Source organism: Astyanax mexicanus, chromosome 7 (assembly GCF_023375975.1).
Source record: "Astyanax mexicanus isolate ESR-SI-001 chromosome 7, AstMex3_surface, whole genome shotgun sequence".
NCBI lineage: Eukaryota > Metazoa > Chordata > Actinopteri > Characiformes > Acestrorhamphidae > Astyanax > Astyanax mexicanus.
In genome coordinates this window covers 48982802-49009258 of record NC_064414.1, presented here as the reverse complement: position 1 = coordinate 49009258, position 26457 = coordinate 48982802, and the positions used below count along the sequence as shown (strand labels likewise).

Here is a 26457-nt window from a genome sequence, read left to right as displayed (position 1 = left end):
TGTTTAATTACCATAAGATGTGTAGCGTGCTTTATTTACTCTAACTTTTATTAGTTTATTTAATTATTTTAAACGCTGCCACCACATTTGGAAAGCCAGGAAGTTTATACAACTACCATAGATGGCTAAAAAGACTTATCAGAGCTAGGAATCTAATCTGTCACACACACAATTCATTATATGCAAAATACACTCTACACATCACTTAAAAAACACTGCAAAATGACCCCCACTCAAGATCAAATGCCCTCTTATACAGCACTACAATCGTGTTAGATAGAGCACACCATTTAGCATATAAAATATTTCACACAAATATATTCCTAGCTCTATTATAGCCATCTTATATAGTACTTTAGAGATTAATAACTCATCCTATATACAGGGTTCGTACAGTCATGAAAAACCTGAAAAAGTCATGGAATTTGAAAATAGCAATTTCCAGGCCTGGATAAGTTATGGAAAAATAAAAATACCCAGAAAGTTTTGGAAAAGTCTCGGAAATTTGCTCTACAAATCTTTGTGTGTCAGTTTACAGATGGAGAAAATATATTTTGAGTTAAATCAGTCATTTAAGCTTATTTAAGCTTGTGTGTCAACATTTTATTTGATTTATTTTAGACCTACTATATTATGTCAATTTTAAATATAGTTTTAGTTTTTGGTTTTGGTTTTATTGTCCAAGTCTGCTCTGATGTTTTAAAAATCATATGGTCATGAAAAAAAGAATTCCATGAAGGCATGGAAAAATTATGAAAAAAATAATGTAAATGTATTGGTTTAAATGGGTATGAACCCTGTATATAGTATTAAAAGATTTGAGAGATGATTAAACTCAGGTAAAAAATTTTACCTGATATTTTAAGAAAAGGAAACAGGTTCAGAAGCTAAGCATTGACATGATAATTGATAAAGGAAAATATGCTTTAAATAATTACTTAGTAAGACTTAAAAGGGAAAAAATCATCACAGGAGTATCTCAATAAAGAGTCTAACCAGGGATAGACTGACTGACCCACACACACTCAGGCACAACATAATAGGAGGGTTAAATTACACTACTTTCCTGATTTTTCGGACTTTTTCTAAATATGCAGAGATTCTCAGGGTACTTGTTTGTTACATGAATGTGTTTAATTTTGTTTATTCACTATAGAGACACAAGTAATGAAACACCTGTTCATTTATTGTTTCTTCTAATCGATTAAGCTATTAAAAAGAGTTTAACCTGCCCAAGATGATTAAAGTAGTGAACTGTTACGGCTTAAATCAGTCATCTCCAAAGAGATAAAAAATGAACATAAATTGGCTCTTCTAGGGTTGTGGCCACAGGGGTATTGGCCCTAGCTGAAATCAGATTGGCCCCTGAAGTGCCCCTGTGCTGTCACTCATCTGTCCAGTGTGAAGAAAAAAATAAATAAAAAAATGAATAAAATGCTGGATTTTCTCACATTCTGTGTGTGTGTTTGAAAGTATTTTGTCTATTACAGTAAAAATAAGTTAGACATTTAACATCAGGGCTAGAATGCTCCAAGTCTTCTGCCTGAAATAAACTCTTTTTACATTGACTTCCATTGAAAGTTTAGAAGGTTTTTTCTCTCTCCTGTAAAGTTGCTGTTTTGGAGATTGAACTTGTTTTTCATTGGACAGCGATGATATACTTTTGATTAAAAAATGGTAAAATATCAAAATGTTCTGTACATTTTCTTCTTTTCCCCACTTCATCAGATTTTTCACTTCATCAGCTTTGCCCTCTCAGAAGTCTACATTCTTTTTTTTTTAGGTGAAATCTGCTTTGACGGTCAATTATTGTATGATTTCTCTGATTTACTTTCTACTATGCTATGCCCCGCCCACCTAAACAACCACAGACCACCCAAAACTATTGTTACATGTAAAGTTGTGTTTTTGCATCAATGCAAATGCACTTATTGTGTTTGGCTGTAAAAGTGAAAGAGCTATGTCGCTATAACCTTGTCTTATTTTACACAATGGCCCATTTTAGTTGACACCCTTCTTCATGCTTTACTGCATTTTCCTGGTAGGGATTGTGCAATTAACTTAAAAAAGTTACTTAACCGTGGTTGATGCGGATAAAGGTCATCCTATGAATAATTCAGGCTGTAGCCACTAAAAACACAAACTAGACCAGAAAAGCTACATTCTCCCACACACACCTGGACATGTTTTTTTTGCACTTCTTCCTTCTTTAACCCTCCAATTATGTTCATTTGTAGGAACAGCAAAGTGTTCCAGGGTTAATTTGACCCGGGGCATGTTTAATTATCCAAAATATGTCTGAAACCAAAAAAAAACTCCATTACTAATTATTCTATCAATATTTAGTGCAATGGTGTTTCTTACCTCTAACAGGTAGTGGTTCAATTAGGATAATTCACTAATTTTTCGACAGAACAAATACATGTTCATACGTTTTTTAATGATTCATTACTTTTGAAAGACCAACATATAAAACACAATAGTTTTACATAACATTAAAACATACCATTGTACTGTTGTTTTAGTTTAGTTTTTGCAGGGGGTGGTTGCAAATATGTGAGATGAACCGTTTTCATATTATATGTTGATTACACTAATTAAGGCAAGCAGAAGAAGTTTCATACTGAAAAAAAATACTTTCAACTATTTTTCCTAGATCTTTAAACTTTAAAATGGGTCAGTTTGACCTGTAACCTAACAGGAGGGTTTACACTGATTCATACCGAGGATCAAAATAAGGGAAATGCATTAGATGTAAAATCTTTAGCAGTTTCAAATCAGGTACATACTATCATATATATTGCTAATATATGACATATACCTGTTGGTAAACGAACATATTATGCAAAGCTCACATTTTGCGTGTTTTTTTATTTCCACTTGGGTCTCAACTGCCAATATGAACACACCAAACACAAACAAAAATACATCCATCTGTTTTCTGTGAATCAGTTGTGAGTGTTTGGTGTAAGAAATGCAATTTCGGTCATTTAAGAACCTCAGACAGTACAAAGCAGGATCAGTCATCAGACTTTGTCCGACGGAGGGATCTGTACCTACTGTTCGTGGCAATTCAGCAAATGAGGGCGATGTAAGTACTTTTAAATAATCATGAACATGATTAATGATAAGCATGAACTAGCTTGTTTGTGTTTTGCCATTAAGCAGAAGTTGTTGAAGTTGTTGAAAACGCTCAGCGTATCTATGGGGCGTGGCCAGCAACAGCTTTTTTGCATAAAAGTGACAGAGCCCTTAAACAGCTAATTCTGAAAGGGGCTGAAACTGACAAGAATAGAGCTGGTGATATCTCTTTATGTTTTGCATAGCCCAGTACAATATGTAATTAATGTCATTTTTAAATATTTTTATACATTTTAAATAGAACTGGAGGACAGTGCTCCTTACTCTGCTTTGCTCTGGATTTTGTCCCTTCTTTTTTATCTACTGGTTATCCCTTTTGTACTGGCTCAGATGTTTTGATAAGGGTTGTCTCTGGTTTTGACCTTAGCCTTTATTCTGAAGTCACTGTGTCAGCTCCTCAAACTGAATAAAACACAGTGTGGCTGTTTAATCAGTAAAGTTAAGTGAAAGTATGCATACAATTTAAACATACAAAGCTGCGATTCACCCTCTGCGGTATCTGTTATTGCTGGAAGGTAAGAAGGAATACATTTTTTCAATGAAAGAACAAAGCCTTTTGACACAGGAATTTTAGCAATGTTATGACTGTAAATATTAATTACAGATGCTAAAGATGCTTGTGGACTTTCATTGGTTTTCAGGTGGGTAATGATTGGTTCCTTCATGGAACCTGAGTGAGAAATAACAAGTGTGTGTATTTTGTGAGCAGTGTTTTATTTGTGGGTGTATAACAGGCTTAGCTTTGGCTAAGGCAGAGTTAGCCCTTCTTCATGCAGGTTCAATGTCATCATCATGGCAAAGCAAATAATTATGAGCTATATTATGTGTTTTGTGTACCTCTATCTATAATTCTTTTTCAAAACTTGATTGGAATGCTTTTAAAATATGTACCTTTAGGAGTACATTAATATTTTTATATAGAGTAAGTAAAAAAAACAATGAAAAATGCACTTTTTGAGTATTTTTACCACACTACCTGTACTGTTACTTACTTGACAGTAATTTAAGTACTCATGTAACTTGAGTATTTCTGCTAATTCTGGTCTGCCTCACTTATAACACCAAATCTGCACCCTTCAATAGGACCCTTCACATAGGATGTGCCATGTGGGCCTGGCTCTCACTGTCATATGGGCCACTCCCTGGCTCTGTTTATATAAAGCTGCACAAGGTTAAACAGAGATTTTGGGAGAACAGGTTGGCAGCAGTAACTTGATTTCAAGACTGTAGATCATCTACATCATTAAGAGGTATGATTTTTTATAAAAGTAGACAAAGCTGGCATTCATATATATAACCACAGCATAGTGTGGTTAAAATAATTACTCTTGATACATTTTAAGAGTATAATTTTCATTTTCTTACTCAGGTGAAAGTATAAAAGCACTCTAAAATAAATGTGCATACTTTAAAAGCCTACTAATCAAGTTTTTAAAATGATTTTGATAGAAGATAAGTTATCCTGAAATAAACTGATGACTGGGTATTTGTTATATAGTATTATTTAGGGGTGCTTTGAGTGCTTGTATGTAATTTTTTAGGTTGGCTTATGTATGTGGATGTCTGCTATATATATATTTACAGATATTTTATCTATTTGTTTTTTTTTGGGGTTATTCATAGTGTTTAAATGTTGTGTCTACATGTACCTGTTCTTTGGAAAAAAGGAAAAAACAATAAAAATATATATGCAAAAAAAAAATGATTTTGATAGATGTACACAACCAGAATACGGGGGCTACATAAAAGAGCACATAATATTTAAACATATATTTAAAGTACAAATACAGTATATATTCAAAACACAATGATAATTAAATTTTCTTTAATGTGCTATTTATTATGATGGCATTCTTCTTTTCCTATAGATCTAATGATGAAGACTGCAGGTCTGCTGATCAGAATATCCAGCGTCTTGCTCCTGGTCTTCCTCACTCACCATCCAACCCTGGCCTTTCTACCTCGTTCCTTTGGAATATCGACATCTAAGACTCATAAAATCATAACCCGCGAGGCAATTTTAGCGACCACTGCAGCCGTCTGCCGAGCACAAGCTCTCCGTGAAGGAAGAAATTTTGTGCAGGTGAATAAAAAAAAGATAAAAGCTCACTTTCAGCTGATATAAGAGGTTATTTCAGTATTAAACATGTTTAATTTTTTCACAACAGCCAAACCCGCTGACAGTAGACTCACTGGCAGCAGCATGCTCCTCACCTGACGGGGCCAAAGGCTTCCAAATGAGCATCGACACCATCGTCAATAATAACGCCGGGGTGGACTTGGGGCGCACTTTCTTTAATCCAGTTTATCACTTTGATAACGAGCGATTTGTGGAGGCACGAAGTCTAATCACCAATGGATCGAAGACTGTTAAGGACAGCATCAATGAGAAGAGTTATGAAGCTGCCAGAGTGAAGCTCGGTGAAATCCTCCACACTCTACAGGTATGTCAGCAGATTTACAATAAGGGTGCATAAATTAACAGAACACTAATAAAAATTGAAAATGTTAAATGGTTAAGTGATGTTGCAACTAATTAACTAATTTAAGACATTATTAGAATTTTTTTATTATTAATATATATTAAATAATAATATTTAATTTACTGTAAAGTGTTATCAGTTCTACTGAAGAATAGAGTGTAGGTGAATTTTTCGCTTTTCACGATATTGTCAGTTAAGAAATTAAGCCTAGTTCTAGACTGTATTTTCCTTTTTTATATCCTATATATTAGGGGTGTGACTATTTCGAGATTTTATCGAAATCGATCGAAATTATGTCATGGTCTCGAGCCTCAAAATCAAAACGATGATCAACGATCCCTCCCTCTAAGCTACGCAAGCACGGGCGCATGCAAAATAACAGTAGTTTTGTATAGCCTAAAATATGTTTATAGTTTTGGTACCTTAAGGAGCATCTTTCTCTCAGGTAAAGTTAATAATAAATCTTTATTAATGAAAAAAACTGGCATAGGCCTCTCTGCTGTAAAAAAAAGAAAAAAGAAAATCGAGAATCGAATCGAATCGAGGATTTTGAGAATCGTGACACCCCTACTATATATAAGTTAACCTATATTAAGATGGATGATCACGAGCCATCAAACCAAACTGAACTGCTATAATTTTTGCATCAGGAGTGCAGGCATAAAGTAAAGCATAAAGTAATGTTTTATATATTAATATATAATACATTTCCCACTTTTGAAATACCAAACCAGGTGTTTGGACTAATGGTGTCTGTTCTAATGGAGGTACTAAGGGCATAATAGTTTGATGATATGATGATATTTAGTGTTATAGACTTACTGGGGCAGTTTCCCGGACAGGGATTAAGCCTAATCTAGGACTACACAGCATTTTGGAATAGGATGAAGAATAAAAGGAAATTATGCTCTAGACTAGACTTAAAAAAGTGAAGTTGGTATTGAAAACTATGTGTAATTTACAGTATAAAAAATCTGACACTGTCTTTCTTATCTGTCCATCTCACAGGATTTCTACAGTCACAGTAACTGGATAGAGCTGAAAAACAGCGCACCTTACTCCAACCTGATCAAACCAGAGACACAAGTTGAGAATGTTGCTGGTAAAACAAGGCTGTTACTATTGTCAGGGTATATGTGAGGGTTTTACTCAGGCAGGTGACACATTACAATGTGTATACATACTTTCAGTTTTGCTTTGTTGCCTATTGTTTTTTTTACTGGTAGTCCGGGAACACTGGGGCAAGACTGTCAAGTCAAATCTGTTTGAACACATACTTTCTTTCCAAATTCAATGTTTTTTTTTTTTTTTCCTTCATTGTAAATGAATAGTTAAGTGATCCAGACTATGGAGGAATACATAAGGAATCCTGTAGTAACTTGAAAGTGTTAAACAAACCAAAATACTCTGTGAAGCGGTTTCTGAGGCTGGTAAACTGATAAACTTCAGATCATGAAATGCAAGTAATTAGGAATTCACTCACTTACCAGGGTGCCCAATCTCTTGCATGTCACTAAATAAGGGACTATGAAGCTCATGAAGCTCATTGATTCCAATATGAACATAATTTAATCAGAACCAATATATCAAGCAAAAATATCTTAGAAAGGCATTAAGTGTCTTGCTTAAATTAAGTTTTTGCTAATTTGTTAATTTAAGCAAGACACTTAATGCCTTTCTAAGACATTTTTGCTTGATATATTGGTTCTCACTTCTGATTAAATTATGTTCATATTGTTATTCAATTATGAGCTTCATAACCCATTATTTAGTGATAAGCAAGAGACTGGGCACCCTGGTAATTGAGTGAGAGAGAGAGTAAAAGATGACCTGAATTCCTTGAGTTAAAATAAAAATTAAATTATTACTTTTTATTTCCATATTTCACCGTTTAGTTAACAGCTGTGCCTTGTAAAGAGTTAACTACTTGCATTTCATGGTCTGTAGTTTACAGTGGCGTGCAGTGAATATAGTGGGTACCCCTTCTGCAAATCAAATCCAGAGCGCTGAGAAGGGGGTTAGACAGCCATGGCCCCGCCCCGTATTGAAAATCATGAATCTGATTGGTTAGATTGTCCTATGACTCTATGATTACTACACCCTTCTCAAAATCAGGAGAAGGGTCCAGGCAGACACCTGAGCAGAAGCCATTTTAAAAAGTATTAAAAAATTTAACTTAATTTATAAAATAAGTCAATGCACTTAACTAGAATAAATAGAATTTATATTTCCTGATAAAAAATGATGTAATTATTTACATGCACTTATTGTCACCCCTTCTCTGAAGGGTTAGAAGGGCCTCACTGCACACCACTGGTAGTTTATCAGTTTACCAGCCTCCCAGAGTATTTTGGTTTGTTTAACACTTTTACGTTTCTACAGGATTCCCTATGAGTTCCTTCATAGTCTGGATCACTTTACTATTCATTTACAATGAAGGACAAAAAAAATAAAAACATTGAATGAGCAGGTGTGTCCAAGCCATAGACTTGTGCAATAAAACACCCTTAAAGCTTCATAGAACATAATAGACACTGTAATAATAATCTTTTTTATTAAACAGATTCTGCAACACCAACATGCAGGAATTGTAATGGAAACGACTGCACAGATAACATCTTACCGGAGATCCTCGAACAGAAAAAGCTGACCTCAGGATATTATTCCCAGTGGATCAGCAAACCCAATGGTATTGCATTAAATATACAGTTCTGGAAAGAATAAGAGACCACTTAAAAATGATGAGGTACTTTGATTTTTTGCAGCAGGAATGCAGGCATAAAGTTATCCAGAAGCAGTGTGTAAGACTGGTGGAGGAGAACCTGATGCCAAGATGCAAATATTGATTTCTGAACTCTTAAAACTTTATGAATATGAACTTGATTTCTTTGCATTATTTGAGATCTGAAAGCTCTGCATCTTTTTTTGTTATTTCAGCCTTTTCTCATTTTCTGCAAATAAATGCCTTAATTGACAATATATTTATTTGGAATTTGGGAGAATGTTTATAAAACATTTTATAGAATAAAACAACATGTTCATTTTAATCAAACATAAATGTACAAATAGCAAAATCAGAGAAACTGATTCAGAAACTGAAGTGGTCTCTCAATTATTTTCCCAGCTGTATATCTTACAATTCAGGTGTGATTGGTTATGGAGGATGTAATGTTTTTTTCTTTGATTTGATTTTAAGGGAAGTGCAGCCATGGAGGGCTTACAGATGCCACAAGTTACATTCAGCCGAAAGGCGGTATTAACAAGGACAGCTATAGCGCCAGCCACGGCCACCTGCACGAGGCTGCAGCAAACTTAGCCATCGCGGCTACCAGAGAGCTACTGGAGGACATCAGAAAAGCAGTTTCAGATCCAGGTTTCCTTAGGTATCAGTGCAATTTACAATATCAGTCAAAAGTTATATATTACTTTATTTTTGCTATTGCAGCTAAGCATGCAGGACCATAGACTGTATATAGCTGGACAGAGCTTCGTCTCTCAAAAGTGAAGCCACCACAGGTCAGGCGCCCCCTGCTGTTCGGTTTCAGAAAGCTGTGTAACTCCACCCATCCCCATAGGTTTCAATGGCAAAACAGACAACTTTCAATCACGTTTTTTTCTAATATACTCTAATTCTACATCCATTATTTAAATGCAGCAGCTAGTGTAACCTCTGCTTATACTGTCATATTTTTATATCCCCACAGAATTCGTTTTTATATACGTGATTCAGTTCTATTCAAAAAAGGTGTGGTTATGGTAAAAGGGCTGCTTATGGGTGGGACCAATAACAGACCGTCAGCTCCGCTCCGCTCTGCAGCCTGTGACCTCGAGGCAGCCCTCAGGGGCGGGGTTATTTAAATGAGTAGGCTGTCTCTCCACAGTCTTTCTCCCTCCTCTGGTCTCTACTTCGCAGACTCGGGTATCAGGATCGCCAACGGAAGATTTTGGCTTCATTTTTCTTGAATGAATGGGAACGGCAACACGGCGTCCATCTCTTTTTACAGTCTCTGTGCAGGACAATCACAAGAACTGTCTAATGCTGTGTATTCCATACTGTATATATTACTCCACCACCTCAGTCTAAATGCTTCTTTTGCTTCAGAGGCTACTTCTGTATCTCTCAGCTTTTAAAATGCATGTTAAAAAAAGTAATCCAAAAGTTAATCGTAACCCTAACCAATTAAAAGTGATCGTACCTCATGTTCATGGATACAAAATGTAGGTAACACTTTACATTAAGTGTTGATTAACTAACATGAACTAATGCATTAGTTACCATGAATAAGACATGAGGTAATACAGTAACAGTGCTTAGCTAATGTTAATTAAACACGAAAATACAGCATTAATTAATGTTACTTTTACATTACAAGTGAATCATTTGTTAAGATGAACAATACATCATATACTTTATTATCTTATACTTTATTAATGTTAGGTAAACAAGTAACAACTGCATTAGTTCATCTTCTTGTCATTTGCTTGTGTACTGCAATTATGCATACGGTAATCGTTAAATATTTATATTTAAGTAAATATTAGTCTGGATGGTGCTTATGCTTCATTTCATCATATATATATATATATATATGAGTGTGCGCTGACATTTTTCTTGGAATTCTACTTACATGTAGAAATTGTAAATATAAACCATGATTAACCAATGATGCCTTTTTAAAGCATTATTAACATCTGTTAAACATTACTAAGCACTTATACAGACAGCTCTGTTCAGTAAAATAAATATACCTGATGTAAAGTGAAAGTGAAATCATTCTAATCCATGTAGAGATGTATTTCTAATAGAAGTAAAAATGTAAAATATATAATATTAGAATTAGTATTAGTTAACTGACATTAGGAAATAAAATAAGTAACTGGCTACCACTGCATAAGTGTTACCACAGCCAAATATATTTAGAACTAATATTTAATTAATCAATATTTTACAGTTACTGTATGCAGAGCTGCAGCATATACCGTAAGCAAATGACAAGAAGAGCAGTTGTTACTTGTTTACCCAACATTAGTTAATATTATTAATGAAGTGTATGATTAATTGTTCATCCTAACAAATGCTTTACTTCCAACGTTAGTTAATGTGAAAATAACATTATTTTCAAAATGAATGCTGTAGTGTCGTGTTTAACTTACATGACCTAAGCATTGTTAATGTATTACCTCATGTGTTATTCATGGTAACTCATGCATTAATTTATGTTACTTAATGTAAAGTGTTACCAAAATGTATTTACACAGATAAATGTGTCATTACAGAGTGTACAGAGTGCTTTTAAAAATATGTAATGAATGTTTCTGTTGTTTTCTATTTCTTGTCCCTCAGGCTGATGGGACTCACCCAGTCCTCAGTGCTGTGTTTCGTTATTGACACGACGGGCAGCATGTCTGATGACATCGCTGAGGTGCAAAGAATTACTTCTAAAATCATCAACAGTAGGAACGGCACCACCAAGCAACCCTCAGAATACTTTCTGGTGCCATTCAATGACCCCGGTAGGATATGTGCTTAATAAAATTTTTAAAAAGCTGATTTTGTTCCGTAAGCCAAAGAAATAACATGGTAAGTTTTATTGGGAATGGAATTAATCTAATTTTCCTTCATTCCCTCAGACTATGGTCCACTGACATCGACAACTGACCCTGAAGAATTTAAAAGTAAAATCGGTGCACTTATACCTCACGATGGAGGTGATACTCCAGAGATGAGCCTCTCAGGCCTCCAGGTATGATTCAGTTATTCCCAGCAGGGCTTGCTGCTGTTTAATACATTCTTTGGAAACTTGTATTTTTATATTACTTTTAGATTTAATATCTTAAAGGAGATTTAGGTTGTAAGGAGCAGTAAAGCCACTCCGCTGAAGTGCAGCGTTATAAAGGAGTTTCAGTAAAGTTTCTCCAGCACCAAGGCTGGAGCAGTATTAGCATTAGCCTCTAACCGCAGTGCGAGCTTTTTCACAGTTCAGAGGTGAGTATATTAGACTGTAGTCTGCATGTTTGCCGTGTTAAAACAAGCTACATGTGACGAAGCGCTAGCTGATAGCATCCTGGTTTACCGGAACATTCAGGGAACTTTACCAGGAACTTAACCTATCTTTACTTATCTTTCTTCTGAATAGCATTATGATTAAACACTTCCTTTTCTGGGTGCAACTATTCAATCTCCAAGTCCAATTTAGTTATGAAAAAGATTAACATAGCTAAAGCTTTGGTATCACTTTAGTTGCATGCTCCATTATATGATGCTATGCTATGATGCCTCATAGATGCTCACTTGACATTTAACTAACATTAAACTGAACATAAACTAAATGCAACTGAACTCTCAGCTGAATGTACACGATTCTCATTGATCATTGATTGCTTACCTTCAACCTAACCTTAATTCAACCCTAAAACCGAACAGTAACCCTATTATTAACCTAAAAACTTAAACCTAACCTTAATTCAACCCTAAAACCGAACAATAACCCTATTATTAACCTAAAAACTTAAACCTAACCTTAATTCAACCCTAAAACCGAACAATAACCCTATTATTAACCTAAAACCTAAATCTAACTTTAGGGTTAAATCTAATCTTTTAAGGTTAAGGTTAAATGTAAGACTGCATTTAATAGAATACAATTTTGTGTTGTGGTATGTCTGCTAAAAGTTCATAAATTAATCTACTAAGATGTTATTATATTTTATTATTAATAAATAAACATAAACAGTATCTGAACATTCTCTATGCTGCATTCCAGCTGGCTCTCACTAGAACACCAAAAAGGAGTGAGATTTTTGTTTTCACGGATGCTGATGCAAAGGACACGTGGCTGAAGAGCACAGTGATGGCTCTGATTGAGAGAACAAAGTCTGTGGTGAGTAAATTCACTGAAACAAAATACGTTAACTCAATCAATTCGTCTTTTTTGTTTTTACTCAGTTGCTCATTTTTGTTCACACGTTTACTTTGTTTTCTTTGTACTGTGGGTTTAAAGAATTTGGTTTTGACAACTTAAGTATTCTGAACTTATTTGGAAAGAATAGACTTAATTACAGCAACAGTTCAAACAATAACACCTGGCCAACACACTGCAACACAGAACAAAGGTAACTATTTTAAATATCTCTTCGATGAGAAGTATATAAACTTCCTACTTTCAATCTCCAAGTCCAATTTAGTCATCAGTGGTCGTCAATTGTTCTTAACTGAATATACAGTATATTAAATGCAACTGAACGCTCAGCTCAATGTGCACAATTCTCATTGATCGTGCTAACCTTAAACCTAACCCTAATTCAACCCTAAAACCAAACCGTAACCCTAAAGTTTTCACGTTTAAGCTCTTTGAACTCATTTTATTGAGTTGTATTAGCCAGTAAGTACATTAAACATCATAATACTAGTTCCTCTGACTAAAACACAAAAATAGCTCATTAGATTCAAGTGTACCAGCTACTCAGGAACACTAAAATTTATTTCATTTAGTTCACTTGCCTTAAACTGATCTTACAGTGACAAAAAAATTATCAGCCAGGTAAGATGTATTTGATGTTAGTTTTGGAGTTGGAACTATGAGCCAACACGCAATAGCTAATAATCAACAACTGGTATTGTAAAACCAACAATGTTCTCTGTATAAAAAACATTTTTTATTCATATGATTATTTTCTTCACAATTGTTTCAAATCAAACACAAACAGAGAACATACTGTTTGGGACATAGCATCATTTTCTGCACTTCATACACATCACCAGGAGTTGAATATCTTGTCTGGTGATGCTTCTTCCAAGCCTCTAATGTAGCCATCATCAGGTCTTGCTTGTTACTGGTAAGAATTTTCTTGATTTTTATTACTTTGAAAAAAAAAACATGAGTTTCCTTGTCTGTGTGTTCGAGATTATGATCTTGTTGTAGAACGATATGTTACACAATGAGTTTAGAGGCATTTTCTGGAAATACTTGAAACACTGGAAGATGTTTGCACATACAGGTACCTCTATCAGTTACACCCTCTGCCACCATCAGTCTGAAACAGGTTCATCTTGGTCTCTTTTGCAGAAATACACAATCTCTTTTGAGAACTGTATGGCAATCTGTATACGAAATGTCTGTTTCTTATTTATGAGACACACAACTTGTGATTTTATAGATGATTATAACCCTTGTATGGTGTTCGGGTCTGTGGGACCCATTTTCATTTTTCATCAAATGATACTAAAAAAATATATTTTCTAACTCAAACTCATTGGCATTGGCTCATTTTTTGTGAGAAACATATATCAAAACACACACTGTACACCCCCCCCCCCCCCTACACATTTATATTACATACAGTATGTTTGGCCAAGGGCTAATAAACATTGCTTCATTTGTAAATTTGAAACTAAACAAATTTTCTACTCATATCTTCAGTTTAATTCATTTTCTTTTACATTTTATTAAAAAACTAATAAAAAAAGAGTAGCACTTTTTGAAAGAAATGTAACATAAGAAAGGTAAAGGGCAAATATTAACCATGTAAGCTGTTTATATTGCTTGCAATTTAGGTGAAGCAAACATGTGTAAAGCATTTTAATGTAAAATTGCTTAATTTTGCTGAATTAAATACAAGTAACAAAGTAAACGAGTAACAAAAATATGAACACCACACAAGGGTTAATAAAGCTTGAGCTGCCATCAACAGTGGAGGGCTTTCTTGGCGTACCAGTCCTTTTGCGATTATTGAGATCATCAGCATGGTCTTTCTTCTTGATGACACTCAACACAGTTTATGGTGTTAATTGTTAGGTTTCTAAGATTTTTTTTTGTTTGTTTTTTAGCCTCAAAAAAAAAAAGCAAGCAAATGTGTCTCGTGTGAAAAATGAGCAAGCCATGAGTAAGAGTGATCAAAAATGCCTGTGAAGCCAAGTCCTAAATGTTATTGTGCGCAGAAATGTAATTTTAAGATGGTGCAATGAAAATATCTGAAATGTGCAAAATGTAGGAGATAAAAAGTTTTTGTCTCAAAGGTATGGAGTTATTAAGCAATCAGAGCTAACAAATATATCTGCTTGATACACTGTTTTGCGTAAAAATATTTAAAAAATATGAATAATTACTAGAAACAGACACCTTACATACTTTTAATGTACTTTAAACGTAAAACATGACTGATGAAGTAACTCTGAGATAAGTGTTTTTTTTTACTTATTGATTTGATTTAGTTAAGATGCTGAGGAGTACAATTTTCTAGCGTTCCTGACCATCATGTCTTTCCTTTTTCATGAAAAAAGGACAACAAAATGCATTTAAAACATATATTAAACCTCTGTTCTCTTTTAATTTAAAGGTAAATTTCATGCTGACTAATGCTCTCAGTGCTCGGCGTCGGCGAAGCATTGGTAATTCCCAAAATGACCAACAGCAATCCTCCAGTGCTCGACTCTCTAACCCTTCAAATGAGATCTACCAGGAACTGGCTCAGGCTTCTGGAGGTCAGGCTATAGAGGTCACCAAAGCAACACTACCCCAGGCCACCAGCATCATAGTGGACACCTCCAGCTCTTCTCTGGTAAATAAAGGAATAGTTAAACAAACTAGCTGCTAACAGAAAAAGATACTGATCCCCACCAAGCTATACATCTTTCAGACAATGCATTTCATCCAGAACAGTGTTGCAGTAACACATGCTTTGGTATTTGCATGTTAACACTTTTGTTCGTATTAAAAGAACAAAAAACTGTAAAAAAAAAAAAAAAAAAAAAAGGTCTAGTCTGATATAAATTCATATAGAACTCCATAAATGAACTGAATAAAATTATTTGCACCTTTAAAAAAAACTGTAAGAAATAATTTGATTTCAATCTTGCAGTGCTTCTTTCATTTGTAAAGTTTGTAAGGTTCCATAATAAACACACATTTAAATAGTTTAAATGAAGAGAGATTTGGTCCTATTGTACAGCCTGCGCAAACCGTGTCCCAATGCTCTTTGCTATCTATTTTCACACCTTCTGCCCGTGCCTGTAAATAGCGTTAGCATTTAGGAAGAAATCTACACTGATAGGCGTGGTCGTCTGGAAGGGAGGTGTGTTCTGATAAATTTCGGGCATGTTTTTATCTTGGTGGTTGGAAATACAAGTGCGCCATTGACTAAATAAAACCCTGACAACAGTCAACAATCAGACAGATCCTATTGCTTCTAAAGGGTGTGATATCAAATATTAAGTTTAGGGTGCCCTTATTCATTTTGTGAAAAAAGGTCTAGTCTGATAGAAACTCGTATAGAACTCCAGAAATGAACTGAACAAAATTGTTGGCACCTTTTTTAAAACTGTAGGAAATAATTTGATTTCAATCATGCAGTGCTTCTTTCATTAGTAAAGTTTGTAAGGTTAATAATAAACCCACATTTATATAGTTTAAATGAACAGACATTGGGCACCCTGCACAAAATACGTTGCAATGCTTGTTGCTATCTTACACCCCGTCAACAGTCTATTTTCACAGCGTGTGTCAATGTCCGTAAATAGCATTGGAGTTCAGGAATAAATCTACACTGATGGGCGTGGTGGTCTGGAAGTGAGTTGTTAGGTACATTTCTGGCATGTTTTTATCTTGGAAATACAAGTGCACCATTGACTAAATAAAACCCCAACAACAGTCAACAATCAGACAGGTCCCATTCCTTCTAAAGGGTGTGATATCAAATATTAAGTTTAGGGTGCCAATATTTTGTTCAGTCAATTTCTGGAGTTCTGTGTGGAATCGTATAATTTTTGTGGTTTTCCAATGCAAACAAAATGATTAAACTCTCGAATACCAAAACATTTTCTAAAAGAAAGGCAGTAGTGCCATGAGATTTGACCTTATGTCTGTATAAACTCTTTTATTTCAGCATTATCAATGAATAATGAACAACACCTTTTTGTTTGTTCAGGTCACTGTTCTCCAGGCTGTGAGAAATCCGGCAAAAGCGGAAAACTTCACATTTTTTGTGGACTCCTCCTTGCAAAACCTGACCATTTACATCACCTGCAACTCACCAAATTACATCATCACTAGTCCTACAGGTGATTAGATTGTGAACTTAACATGTGAACTTTTATGCAGTCAAGATACAACCCCCATTTAAAGTTAGGTTATTAACAAAGAGCAAACAATTAGCAAAAACTACAATAAACCAGACATATACAAACAATTAAAACACATCAACACAAGTAATCTTAATTATTCACTATTCATTAGTTGAATCAGTGCACTTAAGATCAAACACAAATTTTCATCAGAGATTTTTTTTGACTCTGACATGTTGATGTTGTTCAGTTTTAAAAATATGGCTAAATTAAAAGAGTTTTCCAAAAAGAAGGTCATTGCCCTTTCACAAATGAGAAAACAATGAAACTGCTAAACTCCAGGTGTAAGTTCTTTTTTATGCTCTATTCACACAAAAATACAAAAAAAACTAAATAAAGCATTCAGCATTACTTATCATGCTTGGTATCAACACAGCTTCCTATCCCTTTACAAACTGTCTGTTTTCCAGCTTTACAGGGCTAGGATAATAATGTTGCCTGTGCTAACTTAGCTTTACTTTGCTTTTTTTTTTTGTTTGCCAAACATCTCTTCTGTTAGAGAGAGCTCTTCAAAGAGCACTTACTCTCCTAACACCTCTAACTAACTACCTTCTACTACCAGATCAGGAGAATCTCTCACTATCTTTAAGAAACTCCTGAAGACAGAGCTCTTCAAAGAGCACTTACTCTCCTAACACCTCTAACTAACTACCTTCTACTACCAGATCAGGAGAATCTCTCACTATCTTTACTAAACTCCTGAAGACTGAGCTCTTCAAAGAGCACTTACTCTCCTAACACCTCTAACTAACTACCTTCTACTACCAGATCAGGAGCATCTCTCACTATCTTTAATAAACTCCTGAAGACAGAGCTCTTCAAAGAGCACTTACTCTCTTAACACCTCTAACACACTAACTACTTCTAACCTCATTTCCTTCTTCCTCTCCTTCACTTCTCTATCCTTTTATTTCCCTTCGACCTCCTTTAAGCCCTATCTGAAGATGTTTTACCTTTAACTTCTATTACTTTTGTACTTGACTATTGTAAGTCGCACTGGACAAAAGCGTCTGCCAAATGTAATGAAATGTAATGTAACGTAATGTAATGTAACGTAATGTAATGTAATGTAATGTAATGTAATGAAAGTAACAATAGTTGTAAGGTGTTTAATTTGTTCAGTGGTGGCAGGAAAATGGCATATAAAGGGTTCGCTTCAAGGGAGTCTCACAAATATATTTTTCCATTTTTAATTGTGTAGTAAAATCACATTAATCTCTCAGTATAGTTCAAATAAATATTACATTTTAGTATTTTTTAAATATGTACAAAAAGACAATGAATGTCTCTTTCTTTCATCTAGGAGTCTCACAGCGCAGTAGTGAACTCAGTGGAGCTTTGGGGACTATTAACAAAGTCGGTAACTTCCACGCAGTACATCCTAATATCTCAGACCAGACAGGAGAGTGGCTCATCAGCATTGACTCAACACAGCCCTACACTGTCAAAGTTGTTGGTAAAATTAACATATTCTATTCTCTTCTCTATATATCCAATTTTATGTACATTTATATTGATTTATATTAATCTTACATTATTTTTTGCTTGTAAATGTACACAAATTATGTAATGGATATCAAAAATCCCTGCTGTTACTATTATTAATACTTTTTTTATTACTCTCTGTGCAGGTAAAAGTGGGATAGACTTCCTGTTTGAATTTATAGAGATTGTTGACGGGCCTCATCCAAGCTACGCTGTGCTGAAAAGCAGGCCAAAAGCTAGTAAGTACATTTTCGATGCTTGTCAGTAGAGTGTGATTTAAATATTAATATTAAATAAGAGTTTTTATTGTTTTTCTCGTCCTCCATTCAGACAGCAATGTCACGCTAATGGTCACGATGGTTGGTGGTGAGGGTGTCAGGCCTACAGAGATAGCCCTGGTTGAAACAGCAACTTCGAAATCCTATAATGTGACTGTGGAGAATTTTGAAAGTGACCAATTCATTGCCACCTTCCCAAGTGTCCCCGCTGGAGAGTTTCAGGTCCGTGTGGTTGGAGAGATCAGCTCCACCAGAGCTTCAACTGGACCTTTTCAGAGACAGACCTCCACTCAGCTCCGAGCATCAAGTGTGACCGTCACTGTGAGTTTATAACGTCCAGAGACATCCCAAACATATTGATTCTTAATTAAAAACGTCTTCGCCTTATTACCCAATAGTTACTAAGTTACTAACTTACTAAGGTGTGGGAATGAGGTCCTAATCCTTGGGAATGAGGAAATTAAGCCATGGCCTTAATGAGATAATTAAATCGTAGCCATAGCTCTGCAGAGAATACTAAAAAGCTTGCTTTTCTGTAAATTAATGCCCATGACGAAACTGAATATTACATCAAAACTCCTTTAATCCAAGCATAATCTTTTGTAAGAAAATGGAGAGTGAATTAGATTCTTTTTATTTTACTCTCTAGATCAGGGGTCACTAATAGGCGGACCGCGATATAAACCGACAAACTACTGAGAAGGATTTAATTCTGTTCATTTAAAGAGGCGGAACGTTTATTGTCTTTATAGTTTATATGTTTTACAGTGCAGTAAACTTACAGACCAATCACGTGTGCTGTAAAATCACCAAACGCTCTCCTCTGCCAATCAGATCTGTGCAGATGTGAGACCGCAGAGCCACACAGGCGAAGCAGGTAGTGAGACGTGGGAGAATAAAGCGAGAAAAGATGAGAATACAGATGGTGCGCACCAGAAAAAAACATTGAAATACTACAGTTATAAAACATACTATCAGTAATGTAACCGAGCGGTGTTACTTGTAAGAATTAAAGAGAAACAACCGAGACAAGAGTGCAAAATATTCCACTTTACTTCACCTGATCAGAACTCCTCAGCAAGACGCAGACGCGCTATCTTTACTCCCAAAACAACCCTACCTCAAAACTACGGCAACCCCCAGGGGACAAAAAGCATTGTCAACTTCCCTCATCAGTTTTACCCACATCATAATGAAGTCTGATACAGTAATAATATTTAATAAAATAAAACTGTTTTAAAAAAAAAGTTCAGCAAACATTTCGCCATATATTGTACGATTTGTCATCCATGTAATTATTATCATGACAGGCAGGCGCAAATCTAATAAAAAAAAATTAAATAGAATAAATATAGCATTTTGAAACAAAGTTAACATACAGATTCACATTAATAGACTTGATAAGTTCAGGGTGTTTCCATTTATTTTATGATAGGTTGATAATATACTAGTATGTGTAATTTGTTTTGTCGTTCAGTTGTTGATGATATAAAACACAGAAAGAACTACTAGGCTTCTTCAGTATACAGGACACCTGGCTATGAAGTTCAAAGCTCAATGAGGTTAACAAACCGATTTTGTGCTTCAGTAAGTCAGTAAAAAGTAGTTAGGAGTATTCAAATCAATAAAATGATAAGGGTGCCCATACTTTTACACCGGTCAAATTTTGGTTTAATGCATATTGCACATTTTCTGTTAGTACAATAAACCTCATTTCAATCCTGAAATATTACTGTGTCCATCAGTTATTAGATATATCAAACTGAAATGGCTGTTGCAAACACCCAAATATTTAGAACTAAAAATTATTAAGGTTAATAGGGGTGCACAAACTTTTTCATATGACTGTATATATGAATGTTGTTATATACTAGTTTAAAGAGGTCTGACAAACTGAACTTTTTCTCATATTCCTCACTCTCAGGTTCAAATTGACGCTGGAACACTGACACCAGGAAGGTCATTAACTCTACCCTTCACAGTGTCGACCAACGGATCTGGAGGAGTTTTTAATATCAGAGTCAGTAATGACAGAAGTTTCCAAATGACTGATTTTCCATCAACCCTGACTCTGGAGACTGGGGGCAGTGTGAATGGTACAGTAACTCTGACTGCACCTGGAAACACCCCCTCAGGAACTGACGTCACGCTGACAATCGAAGCTGAAGCACCAGGAGAAACAGATTTCAACTATGCAGTGCTGAGGATTTCTGTAGTCACTCCGGTAACCATACTTTCTCAATTCTTCTTCGAGTACATGGCAGGCAGGTTGTATGTATTTGACAAAACAGGGCCACCAAACTGACAGGAGTTACTGAGTTTGTTTACTGTGACATGTTGACTGAATGTTAAAAATATGGCTAAATTAAAAGAGTCGTCCAAAAAGAATATCATTGCCCTTTCACAAACAAGGAAACAATGAAGCTGCTAAACTCCAGGTTTAATTTCTTTTGTATGCTCTATTCACACATAATAAACAAAATAAAGCATTCAGCATTACTTATCATGCTTGGTATCAACACAGCTTCCCATCCCTTCACAAACTGTCTGTTTTCCAGCTTGCACGGGCTAGGATAATAATGTTAGCTGTGCTAACTTAGCTTTACTATTTGTTTGTTTGCCAAACATCTGGCTGCCTTTGTCTACATAAATATATCTTATGTGTGACTTTAGTAGCATAAATGAGGTGCGTTTGTGATTAGAATATCTCTACAGAGCACTGTCTAGTTAAAATTCTGATTAGATTTGCACTGCTGGGGTACATTTCTGACTAAAATTGCACTGTTCAGGTAGCTACTTCGGAAGCTAGGCAAATGTGTGACTACAATTGCACTGCTAAGATAAATGTATTGTGCTTTTATATTTAGGGTATATAATTTGTTCTGTTGTGGATAGAAAATGGCAAATAAAGGGTTCTCTCTCAGTATGTATTTTACAAAACAGGGCCACCAATGGACATGAGTTGTACCATATTTATTTGCACTATAAGGCGCACCGGAATATAAGACGTATTATATGTGAAACAAGTAAGGAACAGACAGAGGTCTCATCGCTGGGTGGAGGTGGGGGGTTAGGTTAACTAAGTTAAGTAAAGCTAAGTTAAGTAAACAAAACTGTAATTCTTAAAAAAAACTACCTTTTAAGTCAAATTAGCACTGGATGTTAATCTACACAAATGTCTTTCCTGAAAACTGTTAATTTGGGTGAGGAAAGCGCTTTTACTTTTTATTTACAGTAAGCTTAGTATCCCAAATTTCTCCAGCACTTGGGCTGGAGCATTAGCATTAGCTGCTAGCCGCTAACCGCCCATCCAACAGCATTACATTGAGGAACCCTGAGTGTTCTGGTAATGCAGGGCTACATAGCTAGCGGTTCGTTTCACGTAGCTTGTTTTAACGCGGTAAATGCGCAGACTACAGACTGATAATACTCACCTCTGAAAGGCGAAAGAGCTAGTGCTTAGCATGATGGTTAGCGGCTAATGCTAATGCTGCTCCAGCAGTGCTAGCTTGGGTGGCACCACTGCTCCTTACAACCTGATTATAAGATCCACAGATGAATTTTTCTTTTTTCTTTTTGAAAATTAAAGAATTTTAATCCTTAATCCATTAATTATAAAACATGGACAAAATATATTTTAATATAATTAATTAAGTCTAAAATTACAGTAAAAAAAGTATTTTTAAAACTACCAGTTTGTATCAACACAGCTTTCTGTTTCCTGTTCTTCAGGTAACAGACATTACTCCTCCAGTGTGTGAGATAGTTAGCGTTAATGCTAACTGCTCAGGGAACTGCAGCCTCTTGTGGTGGGATCTCTCCGCTAACATCACTGACAGAAACGGTTCAGGCATTCAGCGCGTGGAGGTGAGCCAAGGTCTCGGCACCCTCAACACCAGCACTGTTCTGGACGGAGGCGTGAACGTCACGCTCGTCTTCTACGCCGCGTCCTGCTGTTCTCCACAGGTGGAGCTGGTGGTGGTGGATTCGGCGGGGAACGTCGGCTCCTGCAGCAGATCTGTGACTGTTGAAGTTTCAACCACCACCAGTCCTACATCCACACCAGCCAATACTACAACTACAACTACAGCTTCTCTAGATACTGTTACTAATGGTGCAGAACGTCACCCCTCTCTGCCGGTCTTCCTTTGGTTTACTGTAGGATTTATCTTACTTTACCAGTTTATGCAGCTTTAAGAAAACTTCACTTCCAGAGAATACCGACCAATCAGCATCTAGCCATACCTGTTTTATACTACACATAATTGTGTGCTATTATCCTTTCACTACTAAAACCTAATCACAGACCTTTTTTTCTAACTGAATTATCATCATAATTGTAGACTTGTAGAACAGAACACGGGTTACACATGGGGGATTACAGTGAAACTTATTTAATTGAAAAGATACTTTTAAAATATTGAATTCCTCAATTTCACCAGGCTTTGGGTTAACTTTCTAATAATATATAGTATGTCAGCATACACGACTGTATAACCAGCAGATGTAACGTTTGCCATATATATCATTATGATTCTTCACTTGTTTTTGCAATAAATGTGCTGTATGAGCTGAGCAATATTTTTATCTGATCCAGAACAGCACACGTGAAATACAGCTCTGGAAAAAAAACAAGAGACCACTTAAAAATGATGAGTTTCTTTGATTTTACCAAATTTAAAACCTCTGGAATATAATCAAGAGGAAGATGGATGATAACAAGCCATCAAACCAAACTGAACTGCTTGTATAAAGTAATCCAAAAGCAGTGTGTAAGACTGGTGGAGGAGAACATGCCAAGATGCATGAAAACTGTGATTAAAAACCAGGGTTATTCCACCAAATATTGATTTCTGAACTCTTAAAACTTTATGAATATGATCTTGTTTTCTTTGCATTATTTGAGGTCTGAAAGCTCTGCATCTTTTTGTTATTTCAGCCATTTCTAATTTTCTGCAAATAAATGCACTAAATGACAATATTTTTATTTGGAATTTGGGAGAAATGTTGTCTGTAGTTTATAGAATAAAACAACATTGTTCATGTTACTCAAACATATACCTGTACATAGCAAAATCAGAGAAACTGATTCAGAAACTGACGTGCAACATACAAAACTAGCAGATTTTTTTTGAAGACTATATATTTTTTATAGGTGTCTGTTCCTCACATAACTTATGTCACGCACACGCACGCACACACACACACACACACACACACACACATATATGCATACATATATATATATATATACATATACGGAATTTAAGCGGAAATTTATTTTATTGTTGATTATGGGTTACAGCTAAATTGAATATTATATAAGAACAATTGAAAATATTATATTATATTTGGTCGGGGCTTCTTTTTCATGTATTAATGCATCAATGTGGCCCAGAGTCTAAAGGAAGAATTGCAAATACTGTACAATTTTTTTACAGGCCAAAATCTCTGTATTAAAAACCATTTTTAATTTGGTCTTATACAATATACATTTCTGAGATACTGATTTTGGGGTTGTAATTAGCAGTAAACCATAAATAACAGAAATAAACACTTCAAATTCTGTAAACACAGATACAGAGTGTGACTATTATTTTCAACAAAGCTCGTTTCCTGTAGATGATCAGAATAATTCTAACACAAATTCTAACCCAGCAGGAGCGACCGCACCTCACCAGCATGTGGGTTAGATTCACCTGATTGGTTCCACCCATCAGATCTGTCAAACAGGTTATCTGATCCCTCATTACTCATAACTCTTTATCTAAGTCAACTAATTTGATTTCAGTTTAATTTAAACGGAACTGTCTTGATTTCTATGGTACAAGATGTTTCTAAACAGCATGTCGATGTACTGAAGTTTGTCTGTGGTCATTGTGGTTTTGAAAATAACATTCCAGTCAGGGAATGCCACGTTACATTTACATAAGAATTTAGATGTTAGAGCCAGGAATCCCACAACAAAATAGTTGACGATGTTCCAGGTAAGCATTTAGATAATTGTGTAGTGAACTAGTCGAACTAGGGCGTTTTTACACTTAAAAAAACGTTATATTTTTGTTGATTGGATTTAATTGCGATATAGATTTTATAGTAGAATAGTAGTCTTATTTACTATGCATTACAGACAGAAAACAGCATTATATATTATTTAATATCAAATTATATCTTATATAGTTTTCCATCACTGGAGATAATTCAGGTCTGAAAGGGTTAAGTCTTTTTGGCCCAAAAAAAAAAACACACACCTTGTCCTTTTGAAGTTTCACCCAGGACTATAAAACAAGCCCAATTTGGCGGGAAAAACGCAAATCTGGCAACTCAGGTTACAAAGAAAATTCAAGAGTGCAAAACAATGGAAATATTAATACTAAAAGAAGTAAATACTAATAAATAAACAAAGAATATATAAATAATAATCACACTTTCACAGGCATTTAACTTCACTGACAAATTATTACAAAACTTCACAGTACAATAGATTGATAAATGTTTAAACTAATATACATCTCTGGAAAATACCACTTCAGTTTCTCTGATTTTGCTATTTAAAGGTATATTTTTGAGTAAAATAAAAAAACAAAAAAAAGAGACATAAAGGCATAAAGTTATCCAAAAGCAGTGTGTAAGACTGGTGGAGGAGAACATGATGCTACGATGCATAAAAACTGTGATTAAAAACCAGGGTTATTCCACCAATTATTGATTTCTGAACCCTTTTTTGTATATATAATAAAACATTTTGATTATAGAATAAAACGTTTATTTTACTCAAACATATACCTATAAATAGCAAACTGATTCAGAAACTGATTCAGAAACTGAAGTGGTCTCTCTGTGTCTGTCTGTCTATTGATCAATCATAAAACATAATTGTGACTAATTAAAAATATAATCGTCAGATTAGTCGCCTACTAAAATAGTCAAAAGTTGCAGACCTAATCTATCACACAGTGTTAATACTAAAAATATTTATATTAAACACTTGTCTCTAGAGTTTCTGGTAGAAATGGTATGGCTATGGTTTGCCAGTAAAACACACACACACACACATGCGCGCGCAAACACGCGCACACACACGTGCACACACGCAGGGAAGTCAGTTACTGTACGTACAATGCATGTCAGGTTTTTTTTTTATTGAGTTTATTTTAAAATGTACATTTCATTCTGATTCATTATTAAAAAAGATATAAAGCATGGAGGAACTCCAGAATGCTCTGGTAAAGTGAAAGGCTGAACAGAGAGGAGACGGTAAAGATAGAGATCTGAATTAAAACAGAACAGGCGTCTGAGTTTGTGCAGGTCTATACAGCGGAAGCCACTGACGGTGCTGCAACACAGGGCTGTGTCTCCTTGGCTTAAAGATGTGGGGAGTTAGTGAAGCTATGTTCTTACACACACAGTAAAAGTCTATATAGTCTCTAACTTTAGCTACAGTTACACAACTGATCATATGTACAACATTCAAATAGTAAAAGTTGTAATGATAAGGCAGTTAGTCTCCAGAAACTGTGAAAATCTGTCTGAAATAAATTATCATCATCATCATTATCAAAGTGGCAACAAAGTCTATCAAAAAAGACCAGTCACAAAAAGGAATGAAGAATCAATGTACAACTCCTGAAACTACCTGACTGGCTTTCTTCCAAGAAGGCATCTATATACAGCAGAGAAGCTGATCAGAACATACATCAAGCTCTACAGAGTTTAACGGTTAGCTAACTTTAGCTCTTTAAACTGAGAACATCTGTGAATCAAATGACCACATTCATAACATGTAGGTAGGCCTGTCACAATAATAACATTATCGTGTAATATTCATCCTGTAATATACGAACATTATATATATATAAATATATATTAATATTGAAATCAGCAATATATATATATATATATATATATATATATATATATATTAATATATATATTAATATATATATAAATA

At 35.1% G+C, this 26457-nt stretch overlaps 1 protein-coding gene across 1 annotated transcript; it reads left to right on the top strand.

Moving 5' to 3' along the window:
• The first annotated feature begins 4312 nt into the window (after positions 1-4312).
• On the top strand, positions 4313-22751 carry LOC103021981 (von Willebrand factor A domain-containing protein 7). Its single transcript, XM_022684472.2, has 16 exons — positions 4313-4391; positions 5010-5224; positions 5310-5585; positions 6633-6726; positions 8188-8313; positions 8821-9007; positions 10969-11138; positions 11256-11368; positions 12389-12505; positions 14961-15182; positions 16548-16680; positions 18047-18199; positions 18375-18467; positions 18559-18827; positions 20431-20730; positions 22239-22751. Exons 2-16 carry the CDS (start codon positions 5015-5017, stop codon positions 22701-22703), a joined length of 2928 nt encoding a protein of 975 aa, XP_022540193.2. The 5' UTR covers positions 4313-4391; positions 5010-5014; the 3' UTR covers positions 22704-22751.
• Positions 22752-26457: the final 3706 nt, after the last annotated feature.